This window comes from Zootoca vivipara, chromosome 6 (assembly GCF_965207765.1).
Source record: "Zootoca vivipara chromosome 6, rZooViv2.hap1.1, whole genome shotgun sequence".
In the NCBI taxonomy this organism is placed as follows: domain Eukaryota; kingdom Metazoa; phylum Chordata; class Lepidosauria; order Squamata; family Lacertidae; genus Zootoca; species Zootoca vivipara.
Genome location: NC_142589.1, coordinates 45,298,593 through 45,325,838, shown reverse-complemented (window position 1 = coordinate 45,325,838; position 27,246 = coordinate 45,298,593). Strand labels below are relative to the sequence as shown.

General features: G+C 42.1%; 2 protein-coding genes across 2 annotated transcripts in view; one reads left to right on the top strand and one right to left on the bottom strand.

Annotated features, from left to right (window-relative positions):
* MAF (MAF bZIP transcription factor) overlaps positions 1–7,529 on the top strand; it is a 251,743-nt gene extending 244,214 nt beyond the window's left edge. The window contains exon 3 of the mRNA XM_035117489.3: positions 1,936–7,529. The gene's annotated coding sequence lies outside the window, so the exon portion shown is untranslated. The remainder of the gene's footprint in view (positions 1–1,935) is intronic.
* Positions 1,903–27,246, bottom strand: part of WWOX (WW domain containing oxidoreductase) — a 572,066-nt gene continuing 546,722 nt past the window's right edge. The window contains exon 9 of the mRNA XM_035117487.3: positions 1,903–3,445. Coding sequence (XP_034973378.1) covers positions 3,257–3,445 — 189 coding nt within the window. The 3' untranslated portion in view covers positions 1,903–3,256. The remainder of the gene's footprint in view (positions 3,446–27,246) is intronic.

Below are 27,246 nucleotides of genomic sequence, written 5' to 3'. Positions count from 1 at the left end.
GACAAATGTTGCTGTCGGAGATCCTACAACTGTATGTACCTGCTCTGACGTGCCCTTACATGGCTTAACTCTGTGTTTCTGTGGGATTTCTGCATGATGAGCTTCCACTTATTTGCATGTGGTTGTCATTTCATTGATATCTGGAGCCACATCTGTTAGGGAGGGAGCGGGGGTACCAATTTATGTAAATTTTCTGAAACTGCATCTATCAACAGATCAATAAATAAATTTGACTGAAGGGAAATGTACCAAAGTACAATGCAGCATTTAAAGCTAATGGCTTTGAATTATCGAGCACTTGAACCATTTATCAAAGAGCAAAGTAGCAATTATTTTGGAAATATTGTTCCTTTTTATTTATCACACAGCCATTTCATTCCTTTTAAATATTGTTACTTTGGTTGCATAAGGAAGGGCTTCTGAAATGATGGAAGGCTGTAAGGCGCCAAGTGGTAGGGGGTTGATCGGGTGGCTGATGGTGGATTTTAGCTGCCTGACAGGTGCTCTCTTAGTGAAATAAATCTGCCAGGACACAAAATGTGTGCCTGACTTTGGAAGCTTGCTCTAGCCAAAAGCATGAAGGCTGGCATGAGTGTTAGAGCAGTCAGTAAGATAAGGGCACTCCATATATGCTCAGGGGCACTGTGTTTTCTCTTTTTGAATAAGTTGGCATGCTTTGTTTTGTTTGTTTTTTAAAAAAAGATTTGTTTACATAGAATCATAATTACCTGGGATTGTGCAAGCCAGGGATTATGGATGAGGTGGCCTAGAAAATGCCACATATCTCTTTGCCATTTGCTTTTTCTTGATCCTCTTTTCCTTCAGTGTATACTGTACTTGCGTCCAAGACTTATTAGCCTTTTTCTTTGCAAGAGGGTGATTTAATGCTCTTGGACCTGATGTGTTCTTTTGATAAATATTCCCTGTGAAATACCTGAAACATTCCGTTACCTGTTGTGTTGTGTTTTGCTTTCATTTGTATCAATGTACATAAAAATCAATAAAAATAGAAAAAGAAGAAAATATTATCTAATGAATCTAGAAAGAAGTTATATAAATGAAGCCCTCTTTACATAGGCTTCAAAGTAGCTGTTTGTCAGGCACCTTTTCATTAGTTATGCTAAGACTACTTTTTGGTGTTACCACTCCTTAGCCTTTATATAGTATTTCACATACACCATCTTCTAATCTATACAAGAAGTCTGTAAGGAGGACCAGTATTATTAACCCTGTATTGATGATGGAAGCTGTGGCTAAGAAGCTTCTGTGATGGTCCCTTTAACTATCTAGGGGATGCGGGTGGGGAGATTTGGCTAAAACTAGGAGAGTCATGAGAGGTGTAATTCAATAAGGTGTGTCTAGCACTGGTTGCACTTTTGTGGAGAGGCAGTATGGTATGGCGACTAGAACAGATCTGGGGAACCTATGGCCCACCAGATGTTGTGGGTCTGCAACTTCCAGCATCCTTCTCGGGGGGCTATGCTGACTGGGACTGATGGGAGTCCCACATTTGATGGGCCAAAGGTTCTCCTTCCCTGGATAAAGAAGCGACAACACACAAAGAGATCTGGATTCAAAGGTTTACTTAACCTTGAAACCCACTGGGTAATTTTGGGCAAGATGCTAGAGAACATCCCAACCTTAAGGTGCAAGGCTGTTGGGATGGTATGCTGGGGCTGGGCAGGGAGAGGGGAATCTTAATGTAAAACAGGGTCAGCCCACCCATGAGATGAGGTGAAACCAAGACCTCTATGCCACAGGCTCAAGACTGTTGGGAGGAGCAGCAGATTCCGGCAAAACGTGCTAGGCTGGCCCCGATGTAAGATGAATCAGGCAATTCATACCTAACTGGAAAGTATTGCATATTGTTCCCAATCACAAATAATTGAAGCTTTAGGAGGGTCAAGTAACCATTTTGTGTTTATTTGTTTACAGAAAACCTGATGCTGGGTTGCAGATGGCTTACAACAATTTCTGGCATGAAGATAAGCTACAAAGCACAAAAAAGAAGAAAAATTTAAAAAATCCCCACAGACAAATGAACTCGGAACGAAACAAGAACAAAAATGGCATTTTCATGGCATTGAAGAGTTCTTTATTTTTCCTCAAGTTTTCTTTTCTTAAAAAAAAAAAGCAAAAGGAACTAAAGACATTCACAGGAACCAGACTTGCTCTTCAGGTGACAATATTCAAGCATGTTCTTTTATTACATTTAAATTGGGGGGGGGAACTGAACTGAGCATGGTGCTGGAAGAACTGAGACACTGGCAATAGTTGGTATACTCCAACCCTCCTTAAAACTCTGATCTGAGATATGGATGGAAAAAAACCTTCCAGTCCCTCCAGTTGGTCACACCCTGTGTGTTTGTAAAGAGACATTACCCCCCACAGTATTTAGAGAATGGTTTGCAAATGTATCTTTTAATATCATATTTTATGGATATCCTGCAATATATTTAATTAGAAGGGGAGCAACCCGGACTTCGGGGCACCTTCTCTTTTTAGGCAAGCTAATTCTTATTTGCAGCCAAGGAGACTTCTTGGTTATTTAAGATTTTGGGTTGTTTTAGAAAATGTTAACAAGCCAGAAGCGAGACTGGCAAAGGGGGATGCCCTCCTCAGAGAGTAAGCCCTAATTGCAAACTAAAATCCCATACAGTTTGCTGGGTGCAGTTCGCAAATGGATGGAGGAAACCCAAACACCATTTTGATTTCAAAGAGGCAGACCCCTGCTTCGCCTGCCAAAATGTACATGCAACAAGGAGCAGACAACTCCCTTGTGAATGCATCCCTGTAGGAAACACAAGCTGAACATGTTCACATGCTACTTTTCTAGGTGTATGCTGAAAAGAGGGGGGGGGACATGCCTAAAAATGCAGTGTGCTGCCCGGCTTAAAAGAAAAACAGCATGGGAAATGGTTCTCTGGCTTTTCTCTGGGGTACATTTTGAGCAAAGAGTATAATTAAAAAAGAAAATGGCAGAACATAATCAAAGAGACAGAACTAAGGCAACTAAGCCTGGGGAAATTATATTGTCCGATAACCCTGCCTTGTTGCCCATCTCCCTCCTGTCTTTAATGCTTTTCACAATGTCATGATGGCTATCATTTCGTTTAACACTAGCTAATCTGTATTTGTAACCTTCTAGATGATAGGATTGGAAAGATTCCAGCACTGGCATTCGCCCCCCCCCCCCAGCATTTCTCTCTCCCTCTCCCTCTCTGCTTGGGTGTTGGATCTTTCCAGGAGCTGCCCACTACTTGCCCTGCCTGCCAATTCGTTCTTGGATCAGCTTCTCGCTGAGCTCCCACAAGGCTGCTGCAGTCATTTCATTCTGCGCCTCTTGCGATGGCAGGCAACGGCAGCAGTTGTTGAAGTACATCCCTCCCAGGCCTTCCAGTTCTGGGGCAACAGCACAGTAGACAGTCGTGGCTGCTCCTTGTTGCTGCAATTAAAGAGGGGAGAGAGAGAAAGGTGGGAAAATAAGCACATTGGATTTTTAAGAGGAAAATTAAAGATTCCATCAGACAGGCCAGAAGAAGCAAGCAGATTAACAACTTGACCTCCGTACAGAATGAGCCCACCCACCTCATTCCACCTTTTGTGCATTCTTGAGATAAAGTGTTCGCAATTCAAAGGGGCAATTTTGCAAAATTAGCCTGATATTTGTAGAGTTTGTGCACCCATTACCCAACTGATCCTACAGGAAATAACGTGTCGGCAGTGTCTCCCACTGTGGCTGGGTGATTTCAGCCCAGCACTGCAATAGTTGTCAGTCTGCCCCAGCAAATGATGCAGCTTTCTTGTCGGCATTAGGAGTCAAATTCTAAGGTGACTTGGCTGTCACATTTGAAGATTCTTTCTATACGTAACAACCCCTCTTCCCATACACATGCAGGTGTTGTTTTTACTCAGGGTTTTTGCCATGGTTGGATAATAAGCTCGGGGATATAACCACCCAGCAATTTTGTGTTGTTCAGATATCTCCAGAAGGCTCTGGAGAAAAAAGAGGAGAGCCCCTTCAAATTGGTGCACACTATGGTCACAGCCACAGCATGCATTTAAAGTGTATTTAAAGCACAGGGCTTCTCCTAATTAATCCTAGGAAATGTAGTATGTTAGGGATGCTGGGAACTGTAGTTCTACAAGCAATAAACTACACTTCCCAGGATTCTTTGGGTAAAGCCATGTCCTTTAAATGCACTTTGTATGCATGGTGCAGGTGTTGCCTATGATACTATGAACCTGGTTGCCTCTATGCATTTACTTTAGTGTCGAGCCTGGATTCTGTGTGTAGACTAATAAACATGGGGAAGTTTCTGTGAGCATAGTTCTAGTTTAAAGTGTAAGCTGTAATTTCATCACAGTTAAATAGTTTGCAGTTTCTTACAAAATGTTTAAAGCATTGTAAGTGGGGGGATTTTTTTTATCAACTCTTGAGATACTGCTTTGCTCTTCACAGCAAACTAATGCATTTTTATTTTTATTATTTTAAAACCTCTTGTTCCAAATGAACCCAGGCACTCCAATTATGGCCTATCATATAAAGTGCAATTGGGACTGATGCCAAAACTGTCCATATATCTCTGGTCAACAACTTAAATTGTGTGGGTAACACCAGCCACAATAAAGAATGTGGCTGTGCACAAACTGAGGTAGGGAGATTCTTCTTTTTCTCTAGAAATGTATAAATCTTTATGAAACAGAGCGGGGAGCTTAGAGCCAGGAAAAGACCATGTCCTTCTTCCTCTCTGTTTCCCTCAGTTCAAAAGCCCAATAGTCCCATGCAGGCAGAGTGCTTCCCATGACCAGCTATAGGCAATGCTGGGTCAAAAAAGATTAACCTCTCACAGAAGAATGGTTACAGCATCGTGCAAAAAAGTTGGCACTGCATCAAACTGTGTTCTTTCACTTGTACAATCACTTGCACAAGCAGAAACACGAGAACTTGCTACAGAACCTCCCCTTTATGGCACTGAGCAAACGCGCACACAAGGGTGTGCAGGGCACAGCTTCTGTCTATTTTTCTTTATACTTTGAATCCTTTCTCCCTTTTTGAATCCAGCCTAGAACATCTTGACCTCACTATGCTCAGGGCTGTGTGAGTACCACAATTAATTCCACAGCAGTGCAGAATGGAGTGTTTGGTGCAAAATGTTGGCTCCACATACAACTCTAACTCGGAACAACAGAGCCCAGTTAGAAAAGCTGTAAGAACAAGGTGGTATTTTGAAGTCTCAATGAAAAATAATACGTGTGATCATTTGGGAAGACAGTGTCCATTCAGGTCTACTTTTGAAACCAATACAGTTTACACAGCAAGTTATGATTGTTGATCTGCATTGCTTTCCTTCCTATGGTAACTAATTATAATTGTATCTGAATAAAGAGACTTACAAAGACAAGATTAAAGTCACTGCCATTGCAGGGAACTAATGTGATAGTGGCAACCATTTCTCCTGGTCCCTAAATTATGTTATTCTCTGCAACATTTATGGTATCTCACAAGCTTGCTTCTGAGTCCCTAATAGGACAGTGGAAATCAGAAATAATTTATGGGGTGGAATTGTATCTTTCAATGACATTATCACCCCAATGAAAATACTTGCTGGGCAAAACAACAACAACAACAACAACACATTTCTCCGAATGGGATAATCAGAAAGGCTGCTGTGTCAATCTCCAACACCCCATTAGGTTGGCATTGGCCACAGTATGTAAAATTAGGGCTTATTCAGACATGTCTGCACATCGTTCACTGATGGTGTGGCCCAGATGTGGGAAATCTTTGGCCCTCCAGATTTATTAATTTATATCCTGCTTATATGCCAAAATGGCTTTAAGGAGTTTACAACTATAATTGTTACCGAACTACAACTCCCCTCTTTCCTGGCCATTCACCATGCTTGCTGGGGCTGATGGGAGTTGTAGTTCAGCAATACAGTATCTGGAGTGCCAAAGGTTTCCCACATCAGCTGTAAACAGAACCCAGTGAAAAGATTGCTTGCTGCAGCCTGCTCTACAGCATAGCGCTACGCCAGCACAACAGACTCTGTATACTAGGATTTAATAACCCTAAAACTCAGTTGTACAGCTTTTAAAATCCCAAGATCCGCAGCAGTGAACCCCTTCCCATGCTGCTGTCCCAGCTGTTCGGCTGCCATACACATTAAACCTAGTACTTGCACACACAAAATATAGAGATACCAATGAAGCTCACCAGGCTCTAACCTGGACATGAACTCCTGGAGTTCTTAATAAGGCCATGGGGGCTCATTAACAAGGCCCCAAATTCTTCTACAGCATCTTGGTTTACCCACCCAGCTCACCAAGCCCCATTCCCTTTAAAAAACCATTTGCGTGGTTCATGTTGCAGTAATAGTAAAAGGGGTGTTTTCAACCCATTTCCTAATTATCCCTAAAATGGAATGCAGCTTTTCTACAGCTACTGCACACTGGGTCAAAATGTGCAAACTGTTGCACAGTTCATTATTATATTATAATTTGCAAAAATTAAATACAAACTTTCAAAATTTCAAAAGGAATTAATCAAGATGGAAAATAAATGTTTACAACAAAACAAAAAACAGAGCAGAATCTCTATCATAATGTTTAACAACAGGTGTACAGTTCAAGTCAAAGGGCACATACTTTGGGGGTAAATGAGCAGTTTCAAAAGAGGAATTGCTTAAATACATTCAGTCATAGGAGCTGGCTGTTTGTTTGCTCAATTTTCCCCTTAACCAACACCCACTCCCAGCATCTTGGTCCATGCAAGAAGCAATGGAACAAGATGACCACGTTGAGTCTAATTTGCTCCTAAATTGGTTGTATGACAAGAGATCTGCTTTTTTGGGAGGGGGGGGAGAGTGGTTATATTAGAGTGACTGACTGGGGAAGGAGGTGGGTAACTGCTGAACTCAAATTGCTGTATGAAGTCAAACCTGAATAAGGAATTGCAATCCATTTGAATTTTTTGTCTGTTTTTACTTATATTCTGGCGAGACACTACTCCTTTCAAACCTGGTGTTTGAAAGCACTTATTCTTTTCAAAGCAGAGCAGATATGTTTCTCATTATTTCTAAACCCAAAGCTCCTGTTCCCGTTACATTTAATGTGTTGGGGCTTTGTTTTGTTTCCCAGTATGTTAAACTATTTAATGTCACTTTCATGAAAACATTTTATAAAATTCAAAACCTGGATAAGAATTAACTCTATAAGCCAATGTAATCGAATAGAGAATGGTAGCCTCTCTGTATTTTAGTTTAGTTCTTTCAGCTAGGTTAAAGAATTTCACAGCATGAATATAATAACTCTATTACATTATAGATCAATCCAAAAGCAAATATAGAACAGTTGTCATTTTCATAGACATGTATAGGATTTTTCCTTAAGGGCAAAATAAAGCTAATGTGATCTATGCAAAAGACTAGTCTTTCTGCTCTTGCCAATATGTTTTGCTCTCCTGTATTCCAGCACAGACTCACTCCAATGATAATATTATAAATAAAATTATTCATAGTCTTCTGTTTACCCTCTTATGCATATATCAGTTTAACTGCCATCACCCAAACTTCAGTAATCCAAACAAAATACCAACTATGTAGCCTTCCATATAACTGACGCTTTGCATGACACCACATAAATACACTTCCTCATTTATGCAGACCTCTTCTTGTTAAGGCCACCACTCAATTAAATGAATCTTTGTCAAATAATCATATGAGTTTTAATTAGATTTACCTGCTGAAAGAAACTGTAGTTGTGTAATCAGATGAGTTTTAGTCAATTGATTTCATTTGCATACATCTTCATGGGCATAAAACTGATAAATTTGAAGAAAAATAATGCCAGGCTACTCAGATGTAGCAGTTTTTATGAATAGGGTTTTTTTAAAATATTTTGTTGATTTAACAATATTTCTCCTGTTTTGAACTCAAGCAACACTACATCAGGGACACTGAAAATGGTGGTTTGCAAATAATGATGGGGGAAAATTGATTCAGTTTGCAGTTAAAGGCAAAACCACGTAATTCATATTTCTCAAAATGCTACATAGACCAAAACACAGTCACCCTTTGAAATTAACATTTTCCCTCGTTTTTCAAGGCAGTTCTTCAGCCAAGTAGAAAAATGCATATACTAGGGTATATTTTTTAATATAAATGCACGTATCACTGAAAATTACATACAAAAATGTATTATATTAAGGGAAATTGCTTTGCAAAAATGAATCAGGAGAAATTAACTCTAAAATAATGATTAATTTTCATTGGGAGTTTAAAAAAATGCAAAAGGATGTTGAAATGTGGAGAATGGAATTTAAGACTTCAAAAATGAGAAAGACAGAGAAACTGAAATTGATAGATTCACCGTAATCCAAAAAGCCACCCTCCAATCTTATCTTTTAAAGCTTGCTTTAATCATCATCACATGGCTTTCAGTGACATGTACTCTGTGCCACATCAGTACACTGTGCACTCCATGTTAAACAGCTTAATTAAAAACCTCTCAAACAATGTGTGTGTCACTTGTCACAAATGGCCAGTGATCTATTGTGATACCAAGCAGGGGAGGGAGATGGTGTGGGGTTTAGGCCATCAAAACAACTTTTGTTTCAGCTCTTTTTAAACTGTCAAAAGATTGTCAGGTGCGTATGGCACTAATGATGCAAGTGGAGGTCTGCCGGCATTAACTTCTAACAAAAGCGGGACACTGAAATGAATGGGATAAAGAACTTTGCAGCAGCCCAAATGAATCGTGAACTGTGCCTCAAATACTATTTCCAATCCAGTTACACATTTAAGAGTCACCAGACTGGAGCTGTCAACATAACTCTTCTTAGGATAGGAAACACACCAAAGAAGCTTGTTGTGAATTAAGTTTGAAAGCATGTTAGTAATTATTCTGCAGTATAGATTAGATTAGGTTTGATTTATATTGTGACAACCCCCCCACACACACACATACACACACACCAGTCATAAAAATGCAATCAGCACTTTTAAGTGTTGTTTTAAATTTGTATTGCCTTTCAATTTGCTTTTATTTTCTGAACTTTAAAACATTATTCCCTAAATCAACTTAAAGAACACACACACACACACATACAAAATCGCCCAACTATGGGCATCAGACAGTTTTCATACAATGCCAAGTTTGATGGTGACCTCGGGCCAGGGGTACAAATGCCTCAGGCCCTCCAAGCCTCTCAGTCTGGCCCTTTGGATTCTCGCCGCACCACAGCCACACACACATGCCTCACTGGCCCTGCTCTACAACTCTTTTGAATGTTTCTGCCCAATGATGTCACTTGCTTGCCTGGATCAATCTCCCGGCCCACTGATGAGGCCAGGTGATGTGCCCGCCTGGAGTAGTGGAAGCCAAAGAGGGACCCACCTTGCTGGCTGCCCCACCACCAGCAAAGTGGTGCCAACAGCAGTACCAGTATCTTGTGAGATCTTGTGGAGTACACAAGATCTCATGAGAGTTCAGCGAGATCTCGCCGGAAGCCAACACCATTGCTGGTGCTTCATGGACACTGGCGCGCAACTCAGGTAAGAGATGCAGCACTGGTGGTGGGGTGGCAGCAATGGGGCTGGCCCTGGCCTGGACAGAGGGTAGAGATGGGTGTGTGGGTGTATAAGAACTAGCCCACTGTTCCAAGTTGAAATTTCCCTTTGTTGCTTCATCCACATTTCCCTCTGGCCCAGCCCATTGCTGAAATGTGTCCCCATCTCCTTGGATGGAGAAAGTTTCCCCACCCCATCCAAAAATGATTAAGAATGTTTCTTTTCATATGGTTTCAAATTACTGTCCAATTTACTTTCTGTTTAAGGCATTTTCAAATATTATCTAATCTTCACATTTCACATACATCTTATTTTTTCATCTATTGAGTAACTATGCTTTAATTTACAAGGAAAATATCTAGGAAAATCAAGTGGTATTTTTGGAACCCCCCCCCCCATGATGCAATCCTATATAATAATGTCCATGTTGTCCCTGCGTCCAGATGTCCCGTGTGTCCCTGGGTCACTGCGCATGTGCCCCAGGGATACAGGGATTGGACAGCAGAGACTGCGCGCGCGCACTCTCCCCCCACTCTGCCTCCTCCAACCGCCGCTCCCGCCGGGGTGGAGGCCGGCGAAGGCCTCCTCACAACCCTCCCTGGCCGTGAGGAGCGGCGGTTGGAGGAGGCGGGGGGGGGGAGAGTGCGCGCGTCCTTCCTGTCGGCGGCTGGGGAGAGGAAGGAAGGAGGAGAAAGCGCCGCTTTCTCCTCCTCCGTTCCTGTCCCCCTGCCGCCGACAGCAAGGACGGGTCCCAGGGTTCGGAGAAGCGCTGCGCAAGCGCTTCTCCGAACCCTGGGATGTCTGCTTCCTGTCGGCGGCTGCGGGAGAGGAACGGAGAAGGAGAAAGCAGCGCTTTCTCCTCCTCCGTTCCTGTCCCCCTGCCGCCGACAGCAAGGACGGGTCCCAGGGTTCGGAGAAGCGCTGCGCAAGCGCTTCTCCGAACCCTGGGATGTCTGCTTCCTGTCGGCGGCTGCGGGAGAGGAACGGAGAAGGAGAAAGCAGCGCTTTCTCCTCCTCCGTTCCTGTCCCCCTGCCGCCGACAGCAAGGACGGGTCCCAGGGTTCGGAGAAGCGCTGCACAAGCGCTTCTCCGAACCATGGGATGTCTGCTTCCTGTCGGCGGCTGCGGGAGAGGAACGGAGGAGGAGAAAGCAGCGCTTTCTCCTCCTTCGTTCCTGTCCCCCTGCCGCCGATAGCAAGGACAGGTCCCAGGGTTCAGAGAAGCGCTGTGCAAGCGCTTCTCCGAACTCTGGGATGTCTGCTTCCTGTCGGTGGCTGCAGGAGAGGAACGGAGGAGGAGAAAGCAGCGCTTTCTCCTCCTTCGTTCCTGTCCCCCTGCCGCTGACAGCAAGGACAGGTCCCAGGGTTCGAAGAAGCGCTGCGCAAGCGCTTCTCCGAACCCTGGGATGTCTGCTTCCTGTCGGCGGCTGCGGGAGAGGAACGGAGAAGGAGAAAGCAGCGCTTTCTCCTCCTCCGTTCCTGTCCCCCTGCCGCCGACAGCAAGGACGGGTCCCAGGGTTCGGAGAAGCGCTGCGCAAGCGCTTCTCCGAACCCTGGGATGTCTGCTTCCTGTCGGCGGCTGCGGGAGAGGAACGGAGAAGGAGAAAGCAGCGCTTTCTCCTCCTTCGTTCCTGTCCCCCTGCCGCCGATAGCAAGGACAGGTCCCAGGGTTCAGAGAAGCGCTGTGCAAGCGCTTCTCCGAACTCTGGGATGTCTGCTTCCTGTCGGTGGCTGCAGGAGAGGAACGGAGGAGGAGAAAGCAGCGCTTTCTCCTCCTTCGTTCCTGTCCCCCTGCCGCTGACAGCAAGGACAGGTCCCAGGGTTCGAAGAAGCGCTGCGCAAGCGCTTCTCCGAACCCTGGGAGTTCTGCTTCCTGTCGGCGGCTGCGGGAGAGGAACGGAGGAGGAGAAAGCAGCGCTTTCTCCTCCTCCGTTCCTGTCCCCCTGCCGCCGACAACAATGACAGGTCCCAGGGTTCGGAGAAGCGCTGTGCAAGCGCTTCTCCGAACCCTGGGAGGTGTCCTTGCTGTCGGCGGCTGCGGGAGAGGAACGGAGGAGGAGAAAGCAGCGCTTTCTCCTCCTCCGTTCCTGTCCCCTTGCCGCCGACAGCAATGACAGGTCCCAGGGTTCGGAGAAGCGCTGCGCAAGCGCTTCTCCGAACCCCAGGATGTTCTAGAGCCCGTTATTGAACGGGCTGAAATACACTAGTAAATAATAATAATGGTTGCATCAGGGCTGGCTCTAGGGGTAGTCTGGGTGGCGGGGGGCGTCGGCCCGGTAGGGGGTGTGTGCCGCGCTGCATGCTGCGCCCGCCCACCAGCCGCGGCAAGAAACGGGGCAGGGGCACCGGAGCGATCTCCACACCACGGCGCCAGGGCGCCTGATGTGCTTGAGACGGCCCTGGGTTGCATGAAGAAAGTGAGTACTGCAGGGGGAAGTGTTCCCTTTAGCCTTTTCTACCTATTTTCTACACACAGTGGGTGTGATCCATGTATTCAAGTATGCAGAATGCTAACTGAAACTTGGAAGAGAACAACAACAAAAGGCTTTCCCTCCAACTTTTACATGAAGCACACTTTTAGGTTTCACAAGGCAAATACTTATTAAAAACAAAACAAAATTATGAACCTTCTTCAACTTAATAGCAAGAGATGTTTTCATATGCTGCACTCTCCTTGACCTGAACCGCACTGGGCATGACTCAGTGATCAGTCCCGCTGATGTAAATGGGAAAGATTTGAGCATGTGCTTTTTGCCTTCCCAAGGAAATCTATTTGATTGTGGAAGTGTCGTGCCCTTTAGTTGCAGACCTTTGTGTTGTTCTTCCCATTTTGTTACACACAAAATCCCATAACTTCTGCTTTGAATCTTTGGTACTAATCCAAAAAAAGAAAAGTAAAGTAAAGTAAAAAAGCCATATTAATGGACTCCTCTAGTTTACTGCCATCACTCAGCTAGATTCAAATAAGTGGAAGTGCCTATTGCCAAGCAAAAAAAAACAAACCCTGCATGAACAAAAAGTATTTATTAGCATCTCTTTGGATTATCACCCCCCACCCCAATACTGAGGCTATATTTTTTCAGAGATGAATTACATGCACAAATTTCATGTCTGGCTTAGCATTTTGACTGCTCCTAGAATAATAAATCAGTCTACCTGCTTACTCCATCTTCTGTATTTCCATCTTCTGGAATATCACACACCTACATTTCTTTATGAATGCACTTCAAATTGCTTTCCCCCCAAAACAGCAGGCATTCCTCCTGTTCAGGCTAACATGCAGCACATCCCCTAGGAAGTGAGGAGAGGAAATAGGGTCGTACCATAGGATTTCTGGAGTTGCATCAGGAGACTTGCCAAATGGCCCAAAACATTTTCTCCCATACAGAGTTCTTGAAGGTATTATGGGGATAAAAGTGTTATTAACTAGCTATAAGTTTTCAGACACCTTTTTTCAAAAAATAATTGTGATCAATTAGGCAACGAATACAAATTAACATTGAACTATCTTAATGCTACAGGGAACAAGGCTTTTCATAGTCATGTATGACTTTAAAAACTCATTAATATAAGTAATGCATCCATTAGTATTCTAATATAGTCTTGTGCTCCTGGTGGAAAGACATTATAGGGCTAATGTTTCGTTTTCTGCCTTGGCTATTTTCAAAGCGCATGTTTATTTTCTAAATTTAGCATCCAGTACTCAAGTAGGCATAAATATATAGCATATATTTTAACAAAACAAAGCCATAAATGACAAATACAATCAATTCTAAATAATAATGGAGGAAAGTGCTACTGTATTTTTAAAGTGATATGGATGAACACATCAGACATTATTATTGTTGTTGTTATTAAATAAAGGGGGGGAATGCACAACGAGGAGATTGAGTGAAAATAGCTCAATGCGCAGTGATTTGATTGAGATAAAGCCTAAATTCAAAGCAGGCAATTCCCATGAAGTATGTGACTTCAAGTAGTTCCGTTAAAATCATCACATTTTGTGGTTGGTTAAGCGAAGCAAACACTTTCCAAAGAGAGATGAGCAGAGAGATACAAGAGCTTGATGACTGTGCCACCTTGGCAGGAATAATTTATGATGCAGCAATGGGGGCAGGGAATGGAGGGGGAGAAATGAAGTAATGGGAACATATTTCAGGCTATAGAATAGGTGACATTCTCTGTGTGTGCGCACACATGCCCTCGCCATCTTCTCAGGCATTCTTGAGGTGACAGCAAAATCCTATCCCACTGGGGAAAAAATGTTTTAAAAATTGCAGGCACTTCAATAGCATATAGATATCAATAGCACATCTTTCACCACTGGTTCTTAGATAACTCCATTCACTTCTCAACAAGAGGATTGCAGATGTGTCCATCCAGCTCTTGCTAGCATATCAGAGGGACAGTTTTAGAGCTAATTTAAACTTACAGGAGAAGCATATGGCACAGCCTATCCTGTCCTGCCTTTAAGCTGCAGGTACGGAAAAAAACACGCCTGCAAAACTCATTGCACATACACAGCTACTAAGTCAGGTAAAAGAGGGTTAGTCCAGATTTCTCCACATTTCAATCCAGTTCCAACCATAAAGGCATACAGAGTGCTGACAAACTTGAAGGACTGGCCCGCACTGCTGAAGCAGTTTGCACAGGTACCTTCCCAGTTCAGCAAAGATGTGTCCATGGAGAACATAGCTTCTGTTTTCCAGTGTGGTTCTGAACTGGGAGTGTCATACTCTGCCCAGTAGATGTGACCTTAGTTTGATATCTCTGTGCTAGGGAAATCCTGGCCCCCCATGTTACATCTGCCTTCAACAAAATTCTTGGTTGGAGCTATCAAGAAACAGACTGGTTTCTCAGATCATCAAACTGCAGCGCTCTCACACCAACACCAGCAAATTCCATCCAGGCAAGCACCACAATGTCAGGCATAAGCACTCAATGTGGAGCAAGGCTTTTGAAGGGCATTTGGCCTGGGAAAGTCCCAAGGGCGAGATAAAAAGCCTGGAAGGTGGCATATAACTGGGCTGGGCCAGCAGTATGCTAGAATTTATACTGTAGCCAATAATAGCAAATTGGCCAGCAACAGAGTATAGAGAAGCGTCCTGCTGTGTAAGAAAGGCCCACCTAGTTCAGCATCCTATTCTCACAGTGGCTAACCACATGCCTATGGGGAGCCCACAAGCAGGATCTGAGCACAAGAGAAAAAACATGCCTCCAACAGTGCATTCTGAGAGAGAGTGTGTGTGTGTCAAACAACTAAATGTATTTCTAAGCTTGGGATTTTGGACCTTCTCAGCAACTTAGAGAACCCTGAATATTCTATGTCATGGTTCTGATTCCACCATCACTTCTCACCGGTTAGCGCATGAAAACAACATTTGGGAAACGGAGTGTGCAGTCCTATACCCACTGGGAGCAAGCTCCATTGAATGGGACTTACTTCTGTGCATACATGTATAGGATTGTGTTGCAAATGTTATTCTAGTGGAAAGTAAACGCTTACCCTAGACTTTGTTATGTTAATTCAACCAGCTGAAATCAGATCTGTTATCACTATAATGGATACCACCTCTGGGAACTAGTGGTATATCTGTGCCTGCAGTGTGACATTTCAAACTACAAGTTGGAGCTAACAGGACTGAATATTCAGATATAGATACACACACAAACATACCCTTTCTACACAGAACATCAAGGAAAAGACTAAGCGACAGACATCTAGTTAGTGTGTGGGGAATTTTTATATATGGAGGAAGTATCACAATCTTGTGATACTCCTGCGCAGTGCAGTGTAGTTCTGCCTAGATACAGGCTTGGGACCACAGAACAAAGCCCAATAATGGCAATTATTATAATACCTGGCCCCAGAGCTTGGTGTCAGGAAACAACGCCTGCTGAATCCATCCTCAGATGCGAGGCTTCAAAATCCTACATTGCCTAAACCTTTAGTGATACTAAGCAAAGGTGTTCCATCCAACTTCTGATTTCTTTGTTTTATGATACTGCAAGAAAACAAAGTGGGGTGGGGGAGACTTGCCACAATCTTTATTTCATCCTCAAAATTCTCACCAGTATTGTGTGAGAAATGTGGATACAAAAATAATCTATAAAATCTTATTTTCTCCCAGCTATTCATTTGCAGTTAATTCCCAACCTTAGTTTGTTACAAAAACTGCAAGCTAGCAAGGATATGCATAGTGTTTTCTGGATCTAAACCCCCCACCCCACATGCACAGTACATTCTCTCCATATATTATGGAAGATAAACTCTCTATACTTCTCAAGTAGGAAAACTGAAAGAGGATTTCATTGCCAATGCCGAGGTATTATAACTTACTTAGAGATTCCCCCCCCCCTTAACTACACTTTGGGTTTTAACTGTACAAAAAGAAAATTTATCTATTGTAATAAACATATTTTAAGAAAAAAAATCATGGTCTTTGCCTTTAACCCCCTGGTCCCCTCAATCTGAATCAGGATGAAATGGAGATTGGAAACTGTTGCCTTAAATAGAACTGGATATGCCACCTAGCAGTGATGGCATAAGAAAAGGTAGAAACAGTTACTCTTCCAACTTACATTTCAGTTTAATAAAGAAACAAGAAATTGCTCCACCTGTTCCACAAGAGGAAACTTTAGTAGGAAAACAATGAATGTTCATTTTAATTTTCCACCCCGAGCTACAAGGGAGTTTAGTACGGCAACATAGTGTGTCCTTTGTTCTAGTGTTGGTGGAGTCCATGGGCAACAGAGAGTGACACACAATAACCATTCAAACTCCCCAAGTTAGAGTTTGCTCTTCTTTCAGTGGGAGGCAGATGGCTTATGTGATCCAAACCTAGCTCTCATCTTGGGCAGCTACAAGGGGAACAGGCCTGGGAAAGGGCTGCACATCCCCATTTGCAATGTATGATTCATCCATCCATTTCAGGGAACCCAGATGAACATGCAGGTGGGGATAGACATTCAGATGAGGACTAGCTATACACACAAAAAGAGGTGAACCAATAAGTGGAAATTGCAGGGAAGCCAACTTCAACTAAATCTTTCCAGGTGGTGGCAGGCTCGAAATAGATTTGTCAGTGAAGGTATTTCAGCATAGGCTGGGTGGTCATAGATCAGGAATGCTGTACAGTAGCTGTATCTCCACTAGATAACCTCTAAGGCAACTCCTACCCTGTGATCCTCTGCTCATGGGGGTGGGTGGGTGATGTGGCTTCACTGATATTGATATAATAGTTGTGGGCTTTCAAAAGGCACAACACAAACATCACAATTATTATATGTATCACGGCTTTGAATTTTTAATTAGTAGTTTCTAAATGTTTGGAAACTGCTCGTTTGTGTTATGCTCATATAACAAGTTTAGGATAGAAATGATGGTTTGCAATATCTCCTTGGAACCACAGTTTGATCTAGGCTTAAATCATGCTTAAAAGAGACCCTTTGGAATCAATGGCACTTCACTTAAAAATAGGGTGGCCATATTTCAAAAAGTAAAGTTCCTCACACCCGCAAATTGTTGAGCTTTTGGGGGGAAACCTTCCCCCCAAAATAATGATTTTAACCTTTTTGAGCTGTTTCTGCTGCTTTTTCCATTGCGTGGTCATACATCCAGGTTTTGCCTGACATTATGCCAATTCGGCAAAATACCCTCCTGACACCATTTTTACACCTGGAAACCCAGGACATGTCACGAATTTTCTTGATGTATGGCAAACCGTGGCAAGCCTACTTAAAAATCATTGTTTCAACATATCTCCTCTACACAAAGCATGATTAAGGCTGGATTTTAACCACATTTACTCAGAGGTAAATCCTATTTAATTCAATGGGGCTTACTTCAAGGTAAAGATTTCAGCCTAAATATTTACTAAGTATGTTTCTGCGTGAAAGTTGGGGGAGCAAATATCGAGAAGCCCCTTCAACCTTCTGAAAACCATGAGAAGCAAAAATTGGAAAAGAGAAACAGGCCTAAATGTGGCCTCTTGCTTCACACAGCCATGAGGGGGGAAATACGAAACCGAGAGAGAAATGAGCCAGAGTTTGTTGACATTTTCTTTTGTTATCTCACATTGATTGCTGTGATATAAGGATTTATCTGTAATTAACTTTAGTAATATATAAATATATTATTTATATAAATGTATGTATACTTAACAGTATTGTATATATTTCTACAAACGTTTTAATACTATTGATGTTACTAGTCAGAATTAAGTCTCTCTTCATGCATAATATTTCAAAGAACGGCATCTCATGGAATTCAACTGGCTTTCCTTTTTGTACAGAAATGTTTGAATCTAAATATATGGGAAGGTTTTTTGTTTGTTTTAAAGCTATGAGAGAGAATGAGACAGACATCCTAACGGTCACTGTTGAACAACTAAATTTTCCAGGATAAAAAAATGAAAGGGGCGAAGGTGGAAGAAACGAATCTTCCCAAGTGATAATTTGAGGCACAATCTGCCAGGATTTTATCTCGCATCACCCCATGTTCAAACAAATGGGTCGGATGTGTGACGATTTCTCAGTAAATTGTTGCCCTTAGGCGTAAAACAAGAATTATTATTATTTAATTCGTAGAAAACTGTGTGATTCCTATGGGATTAGGATCTCACCCCATTTTGAGCATTGTGTACATAATCGTCAGCATTAAAATGCACTCAGAAAGAAGGATGATGGGGCCACAGTGTGGTAAGGAATTAAGTGTTAATTCTGTCTTCCAGAAGCTAATTAAGGGAATGTATTTTGCAATAATACAGTTCTAGTAAACAGCCTCAGCTGTCTGGACTTTGAGCTATAAGCCAGGCACTGCTGTATTATGTATGTGTGACTTTCATAGATAGACGGCTGTAAAGTGAGTTCCAGTTTAGCGCATCTCTCAGGCTAAAGACACTGGTCTTGTTAATATTTCATTTAGTACATACTGTAGAGTCTCATTTATATCACTTCTATAATTAATGGTGATAGCTTAGGCACTGCCTTTACAAGGAGAGATCCTTGTATGTTGGTCGATGGGTAATGAGAAAACAATAGATATTTCATTCACCAGCAGCTTCTTGCTAGTTAGTTAGTAGGAAATGATTGTATTGCTTTCATTGCCAGGGTAAATAACGCGCCATTGTGTTTGTGAACATTTTAAAAGCACTTGATGCAAATAGACTAGAAACAAAGCAAAAACCTTTTTTAAAAAAAGAAAAGAAAAGAAAAAAGAGAGACTTCTATTATGCTATACCTTAGCATAGAATCCAGAAGGTCTGTCTCAAAACCTTTGCCTTCTTTGGTACAAATATATCTCAATATGCATGTGCTGACTATTCAAACAACTGTATTTTAAGAAATACGATTATGCTGCCTTTCTCTTCTCCTGTGTAGATTGTAAATAAATGTAGATCTTCCTTTTGTTTCCCTCATGTAAATATATGTAAATATTAACAAGCTATGCATGCTGATATTCTAGGCAATTTCAGGTACTTTTATAATCCAAAGGCATGTACTTGAACTGGTTTGTTAAAAAAGAAAAAAGAAAAGAAAAGAAAACTACTGAAACCCTTTAAAGCTCACTAGAAATTAAAGATTTGTTACTAGACTGGTTCTTTGGTCTTCGGTGTTTGTTTTTTATTCATCTCTTTCTTTCTTTGAATGATGATTAAGCTTCTGCAGCCAGAGGTCTTTTTGAAGGCTTGCTGAATGCCCTACTTTCTCACGAGCTGCGTTGGTATGCAATGCTAAGCCATTAAATATGGTTTGCTAAACTATACCAAACATGAGCTGAAGAAAGCAGTCCTTAACTTCTTGTTCCATTCCTCCCTAGAGATGCTGGATAATTGCAATGAATTTGTTATTATCCCTAACTAACTTAACTAACTAACTAACTATCTTGCCTTTCTCCCAAGTTGGGATTCAAGGTGGCTTACAACAGTTTAAAAGCATCATTGTAGAACACAAAGTAATAAATGCAAGAGGGCTAAAAACAATAGTGAAAATACAATCAAACACATTTAGAACCAGCATTAAAATACTGATTGCCCTAACAGCAGCCCAGTGGTCAACCTTGGCTACACTTAGTTTTCAACGGCCTGTCTGATTGAAAACTGAAATTGCTGTGGAAATTGCAAGTGTTCGCTTATTCATCCCATGCTCAGAAGGAAATTGATCCAGAAAATACAATTGGTGTTTACCATTATTGTTGCTTTCAGTCTGCAAACAATAAATAACTGATTACTTCCCCCTTCCTGTTTCCTTTGTATGGGATGGAACAATGTAATTACAACATAACTTATGTAATTTACATAATTAATTGCATCAATTACATAAGTAATGTAATTTCATCCCAGCAAAGCACAAGATGAATAATGTCGTTTTTGGCAAAAGTTGAACTGCAGCAGAATGGAAAGAGTGCTGCGTGCGATGAATAGAGGGTAGCACAAGGCAGTATTGAGTAAGATACAATGTGAGGCAGGAGTCAGTTTTCCAAATCTATGCTTCATGGTGCACTTGATCACCACAATAGCTTGGCTTTACCACATGATAAACCAAACCATGGCTTATGGAAACCACACAAGCATGCAAACACCTGGAGATGAGCTTGGCCGCAGCTCATGCTGAGTGAGGAGGGACCTTAACAATGAACAAGGATTTGAAACCTTGGCTTAGCTCAGTACGGTTTGGGAGCAAAAACAACTAGGGAGGAATAAAACTTCTACAGGTTTCTCTCTGTGAACCTACACATTTGTGCTATCCCAGTAAACAGTCGTTTGGCTTATCAAGTTGCAGAAACCAGGCCAATGGATAGTGCTGAGCAGAACCAAAGCCCATTTGAGTGGGTATCCATTTGCAAGAGGAGTCTTCAACTTCTGTATCCAATTAATATTTTTGTAGCTTACTTGAAAACAAATCCATCACACAAATAAAAGAACATCGCAGGGGAGGGGGGAGCATCCATAAATGGTTATACTTCACTGAGATGTGGAAAAAGCTGCCACTACTTTAGTATCTATGGAAACCAAATGCAATGCAAACTTTTTAATGGAAAGCAAAACAGCTTTCATGTTAAAAGATGCTACTCCTGGGTAAGGTGCATCAGGATAAACACATTAATTGACAGTATTTGCTTGACTTCTTAGGTTCCTCAAACTTAACTTGATGCCTCCCGAAGATCTTCCCAGGCCTTGAAGACTTGTAAGAAGGCTTTTTATAAAGCTGATTTGACATGGGGGTTATGTTCAAGTGAAGCTGAACTATCCTTCTAATAGAGAGTGCAGAAATGGTTCATGGGATTATTATCTTTTGACAGACAAAACCTATTACGTTCTCACTAGGAGGGCAAAGTTAGTTTTTAACTCATAGAAAAATGGAATCAATTATCAATATCTTTGCATGGTTTCTCGGGCTTGGTGGATGACAGCTCGAGCCGTGCCTCCGCTTTATGCTTTTAACAATCCTGGAAACACATAGCGAATTGGCAGAAGGCCTTCCTCAGGGTACTTATACATTTTCTTTCTCCTAAAGTAAATAAAAAAATCCTCTTTTTTGCATGCACACTCTCGCACATATACCGCAAACTCTGGATGTGGAGGCAAAAAACCCCAGTGAAAACACTCCTAGTTTGGACCAATTCCAATTGCAGTCCAACGAGAATGCTGAAATGCAGTGAAAGACAGTACGACAAGTCTAGAGAACTTCAAAGCAGATAAACATCTAGGCATTTTCAAGGATCCTGCTATCTGTAGGAAGGGGAAGAAAATGTAATTTTTCCACTGCCCACTTCTGCCATATCTGCAATTTTTATTACAGTGTTGTGTTTGACAGCTAAGCTGTAAACTGCATCAAAAATACTGCTCGTGCAAGTAATACTTGCATTCCTTGAAATGTCAAAACAATGGTGGTATAGAGCCACACTCCATAGGTGACATTTCGCTAGTTTCGCCCAAACACTTTTTGCATCCTACAAAATTCCTGAGATTTTTCTCCAGCACGGGAACCTCCATATTCTCCATAAAATTTGGGTGTCAAATCTAGTTGAAATCTGCCTCCCACTGTTTATATCAAGTCTTGTTCAGCTGTCTCCCAAGCTCTCTCTCTGCTGTCTCCATTATCCCCCTTTTCTCCAAATTAAGCTACACTCCTCCATGGCGTCTTTAACACAATTTGATCATTTCCAAATCCTTCCTGTTAGAATTGTTTCATTGGAGGTTGTCTTTATTGATGACCATGAGTCAGTGCCAATTTGAAGAATTCAGAGCATGCACCCTGACATAGGACATCAGGAACAACAGTATAGTTATGCTCATGGATGGACCAATGGGCTGACTCAGAAGAAGGCAGCTCCACGTGATTATAATATAAAGGTAAAGGTAAGGGACCCATGAGCGTTAAGTCCAGTCGCAGACGACTCTGGGGTTGCTCATCTCGCTTTATAGGCCGAAGGAGCCGGCGTTTGTCCGCAGACAGCTTTTCCAGGTCACGTGGCCAGCATGACTAAGTCGCTTCTGGCAAACCAGAGCAGCACATGGAAACACCGTTTACCTTCCCGCTGTAGTGGTACCTATTTATCTACTTGCACTTTGACGTGCTTTCAAACTGCTAGGTTGGCAGAAGCTGGGACCGAACAACGGGAGCTCGCCCCATCGCTGGGATTCGAACCGCCGACCTTCTGATCGGCAAGCCCAAGTCTCAGTGGTTTAGACCACAGCGCCACCCACTGGTCCATCTAGCCCAGTATGATTGGCTCTGATTGGCAGCAACTCTCCAAGGGCTCGGGAAAGGGTCTTTCGTATCCCTGCTACTTGAGAGCCTTGGGGAGAGGCCACAGTTCAGTGGCAGCACTCATGCTTTGCATCTCCAATACTTTTGTATTAAGTAACAAGTGATAGGAAAGACTATGGAGAGCTGCTGCCAGTCAGAGTAGACAGTACTGGGCTAAATTGACTCAGTGTAAGGCATCTTCCTGTATAAATAGAAACCTAGATGCATGCAGAGCATGTACATTGCTGTGTTATGTCCCCACAGAGCTACTGAAAAACTTTCTGCTGTAATTGCTGTATTTGCTACCATCCATATCCACGATTCTCTGTTTCACACATTTGCCCACACAAACATGCTTCAGATCAATTAGCAGTGTTCATATGGAGAAAACTCATACTATATAATGCAACCCCTGAACTATCCAATGCTATTTCAAATACATGCTTACTATTTTTCACAAGACAGTAATATATCTTCCACATTTAATTTACATCCATTCAACAATTACAACAAAATACCATTGACATGACAAGCTGATTTGTTACACATAGCCTGAACAATTTGGCTGAGCTGGGGACTTGGTTGACAGTCTGTCTGTCTGTCTCTCCAGATTTTTGTGTTGTTTTGCATTTTGTTTGTTTGTTTGTTCCATTTTGTTTTAAAGCTTATCATCAATAGACTTGGCCTTTTGTAAGTGGACAAGTTGCTTGAGTGTGCCCAGAGTTATAATGGCTTGAGTGACAGCAAAGCCAGATAAACACAAGCACATAACAGACACAGGAACAATCTGGGTATTCATTTTGTCCATTCAACCGGCTTGAAAGAATTTGCCAGTCAAGGGCACAACACTTTGGGCTAATTTGCTCAGGCGAAGCCACTGCCAACATAGATGGGGTTGCAGAGGCATTAGTGGTGCTGGGGAGGGGAGTCGTCACAGTCTCATTTCAGCAGATTCATTATTCACACTTTTTTCAGAGCATACAGAAAACTAAATGCATTTGAGCTCCATTTTATACAGGGATCCACTGTTCTAGGGGATAGTTAAATCAGTTTTTAAACAAACAGTAACACTTTAGCTGAATGTTCTCATCAAAACAAGTTTTTAAACTGAAGGAAGTTAGTAGATTTTTAAGTGTGATTTAAAACAAAAACAAAAACATTTGCCTTTCCACTAGAAAAGACTCCAAAGCAACTTCAGAGATGAATAAACTTACAAAATACATGTATGTATACAGATGCAAGAGGAATTTGGTTGATAACTTCACACTTCCCAAAACAATACACAAACTGAAATATAGCTGTTCTTGTAAGTCACACATCATTAAATCTGTGGTTCAGTTCTCCAACCAAATAATGGGTACAAAATCTCTACCTAAAATGCTTGTTGGAAAAGGAAAGTCTTCAGTAGTCTCCCAAAAGACAACTGAGAAAGTGCCCATCTAATATTCAAGGGGAGGACATTCCAAAGGGTAGGTGCTCGTTTTCTACATTGTGCAAAATGGACGTCTTGATAGATATAGTACGGTATCTACAGGAGGTCCTCACCTGCAGAGTGCAGTTATCCATTGGATATATAATGGGTAAGATCATCTTTTGTACCCAAAAGATAATCTTAACCCTTATATATCCAATGGACAACTGTACTCTGCAGGTGAGTTATCCTGATCCCAAGTTGTGGACCTATAAATGTTGTTAGGACTCCCAGCTCCCATCAGCCCCAGCCAGCAGGGCCAAAGGTAGTCTGACACCATCTGGCAGGCCACCACATTTTACATTCTACTTACCACAAACAAAATACACACCACACAAACCAATGATGGGAATATTTGTGAACATTTTATGACACCCTAGAAGCTGAGGAAATGATTGGAACTCATGCATTGTTGGCAACATGGAAAAGCCATTTCAGCACATTGTATATATAAAACCTGAAAGGAGCTTATTTGGCAAATATTATGGACGCAGGAGTCATGCTTTGCACCATGTTTTATAAAGCAGCACTCTGGTCATAGAATCATAGGGTTGGAAGGCAACATGAGGATCAGGTAGTCCAACCCTCTGCAATGCAAGAATATGCTGCTGTCCCATACGGGGACAAAATACACACCACACACACCCCAATGATGGGAATATTTGTGAACATGCAACCTTGGCAACCAACCTCCAACCAACTGAGCTACACACACACACACACACACACACACACACACACTGAAGCCAAACAATGCACTAACATTGAAAGCGCACAGGGCTGAATGTTAAATGAAGCACTGCCTTAATAATTTCAACTATAGCTGACAGATAAAGCAACAGGAGCACAATTCCATGGGCTGATCACATCAAAATAAATGATGTGTTGAATAACCAATCTCCTATTAATAAAAGTCAAGCACGCTGATATGTTTCCACTAGCAGGCCAGAGAAAAAAGTTCACTTCCATTAGCTAAGTTTCATTCTCCCGCATATCCCATTTTTAAAGTTGCTTCTTGCTTCATAGATTTTGTCCAGCCATAATTGATTTAAAGAGTTCTTTTCACACACTGAAGGACATGAGCCAAATTCTCCTGTTAGTTATGGTAGCAAAACTCCAACAGCTTCACTGAAGTGTGTAACTGAGAAACACAGAAGCTGATGGTGTGTGTTTTGGTAAATAAGTGACAACTTGAAATTATCATCGCGTTCAGAATTGTCCTGTTAGATATGAGAAACCTTTTACTGAACATAGGAAACTGCCTTAGACTGCTGGTCTATGTAGCTCAGTATTGTCTACACTGACAGAGGCTCTCCAAGGTTTCAGGCAATAAGTCTTTTCTCAGCTCCACCTGAAGATGATAGGAACTGCAAAGATACAGGTTTCCCCTCAGGGTATGTAAATACATACATAGCTTGAGTGTTGACTGCCCTGTGGATGTACATTGACCTCATTTTGGCCCGGTGTACAACCTTAGAGAATTGAACCTGGGAACCACCTCTTGTCTCAAGCAAAGGTTGTTTGTACAAAATGCTGATTGCCTGGCCTTTGTGACAATCGTAAAATAATAATAATAATAATCATTCCATGCTCTGCAGCAGATTGGCTGGGATTTCTGAAACTAGCAAAACACATTCCTCCAACTTGGTCTGAAATATTAGTGCTGAATTTGGAGTCCAGTTCGTTTCTCCATAAAAGTTACCCTATCAGCTTCTATAGGCAAGTATGTCTGCATGCACCCTCAGTAGTCCCAGCCTTTCTAGCAACTGTTGTTGTTATTTAGGTGTTTAGTTGTGTCCGACTCTTCGTGACCCCATGGACCAGAGCACGGCAGGCATTCCTGTCTTCCACTGCTTCCTGCAGTTTGGTCACACTTATGTTGGTAGCTTCAAGTACATGGTCCAACCATCTCATCCTCTGTCGTCCCCTTCTCCTTGTGCCCTCAATCTTTCCCAACATCAGGGTCTTTTCCAGGGAGTCTTCTCTTCTCATGAGGTGGCCAAAGTATTGGAGCCTCAGCTTCAGGATCTGTCCTCCCAGTGAGCACTCAGGGCTGATTTCCTTCAGAATGGATAGGTTTGATCTTCTTGCAGTCCATGGGACTCTCAAGAGTCTCCTCCGGCACCATAATTCAAAAGCATCAATTCTTCAGCAATCAGCCTTCTTTATGGTCCAGCTCTCACTTCCATACATCACACTAGGAAAACCATACCACATATTACGTCCAAAGTTCTAGTATAGCCTCCCTCTCTGTACCACCTGCTGGCTCAGTTCTACAAGGGACAACACTGAAACAAAGAAGGAAGCTAGCAGCCAGTGCCAGCTCCTAGGAAGGAGACTGGCAGGTGGGGATTGGCTGAGTGCAACTTGGTGGGGCAGTGCCCTACCTACCCTAGTGAAGCTGCCTCCACTGCTTCACTACGTATGGCATGGCTGCTCGCTGGTTAATAAACAAAATATTAATATAAAGGCTGTGCTTCTTACTTGAAAGTGTTATCTTTGAAAAGCTTTGTTTACTGCTGAACTCACAACACCCTTTTCAAAAATCCTAGCTAGGGCTAGATCCCCAAAGCCTTTTCAGGCCATTGAACTTTTTAACTAAAACACCTTTCTAATCCAATTGCAGGTGTGTATGTGTGTGTTGATTAAGAACCAAGTAAGAAATGGAAATAACAAAGGAACCCGCAGGAAGCAAAACAAGCCAGTCACACTGAACTGGAAAGTACAGAGCAAGCTTACATCTGATGACTCACAAAAGTTTCAGTACCCAAACCCTAAATTCTGCAGTATTCTCTTTATATTCTCCACCGAGGTAGATCAACAAAATGATATTGACGTGTTTACTATTATTTGACTTGGCAGATTAATTGTTCCATTTGTTTCATGTGTTTCATGGCTTAAGGAAAATAGAGCATCATAATGGAGGATAACAAACACATTGGGATTGACTGATTGATTGCTCTTAATTAAGGATGCAAAGTGTGTGCCTGAGTGAAATAAAAGAAAATGTAGCTAGTTCTACTGGTTCAGTATTTTATTTTATTTTAATCACAGTATGATAGAACTGTATGATAATGAAGAAGTGAGCAGAAGTCGGCTCCCAAAGTGGATGGGACCGTCCCTTTCTGCCACTCCTTTCTCTATCATCTGCCCCTCTCATTTTGACACCCCCTTCTCTCTCTACTTTTGTCTGTCTCTCTTCCTTCCCACCCACCAAACCCTTGGTGGAAGGATATATTGTTCTGTCAGAGCTCTGAACTTATCACTTGCAGAATGCTTTTGAAATTAGGCTGACACAAGTTAGTTTGAGGGCCACATGTCATTTAGGGCTATACGTTGCCCACTGTTGTCTTAAAGGTCCTTTATTCACATTCTCCAATTTTATTGCCTGTTTGTTTGTGACACTCAACCAGATTAAGAGTTCTGATTAATTCAAGTCAGAGCTTCCTCA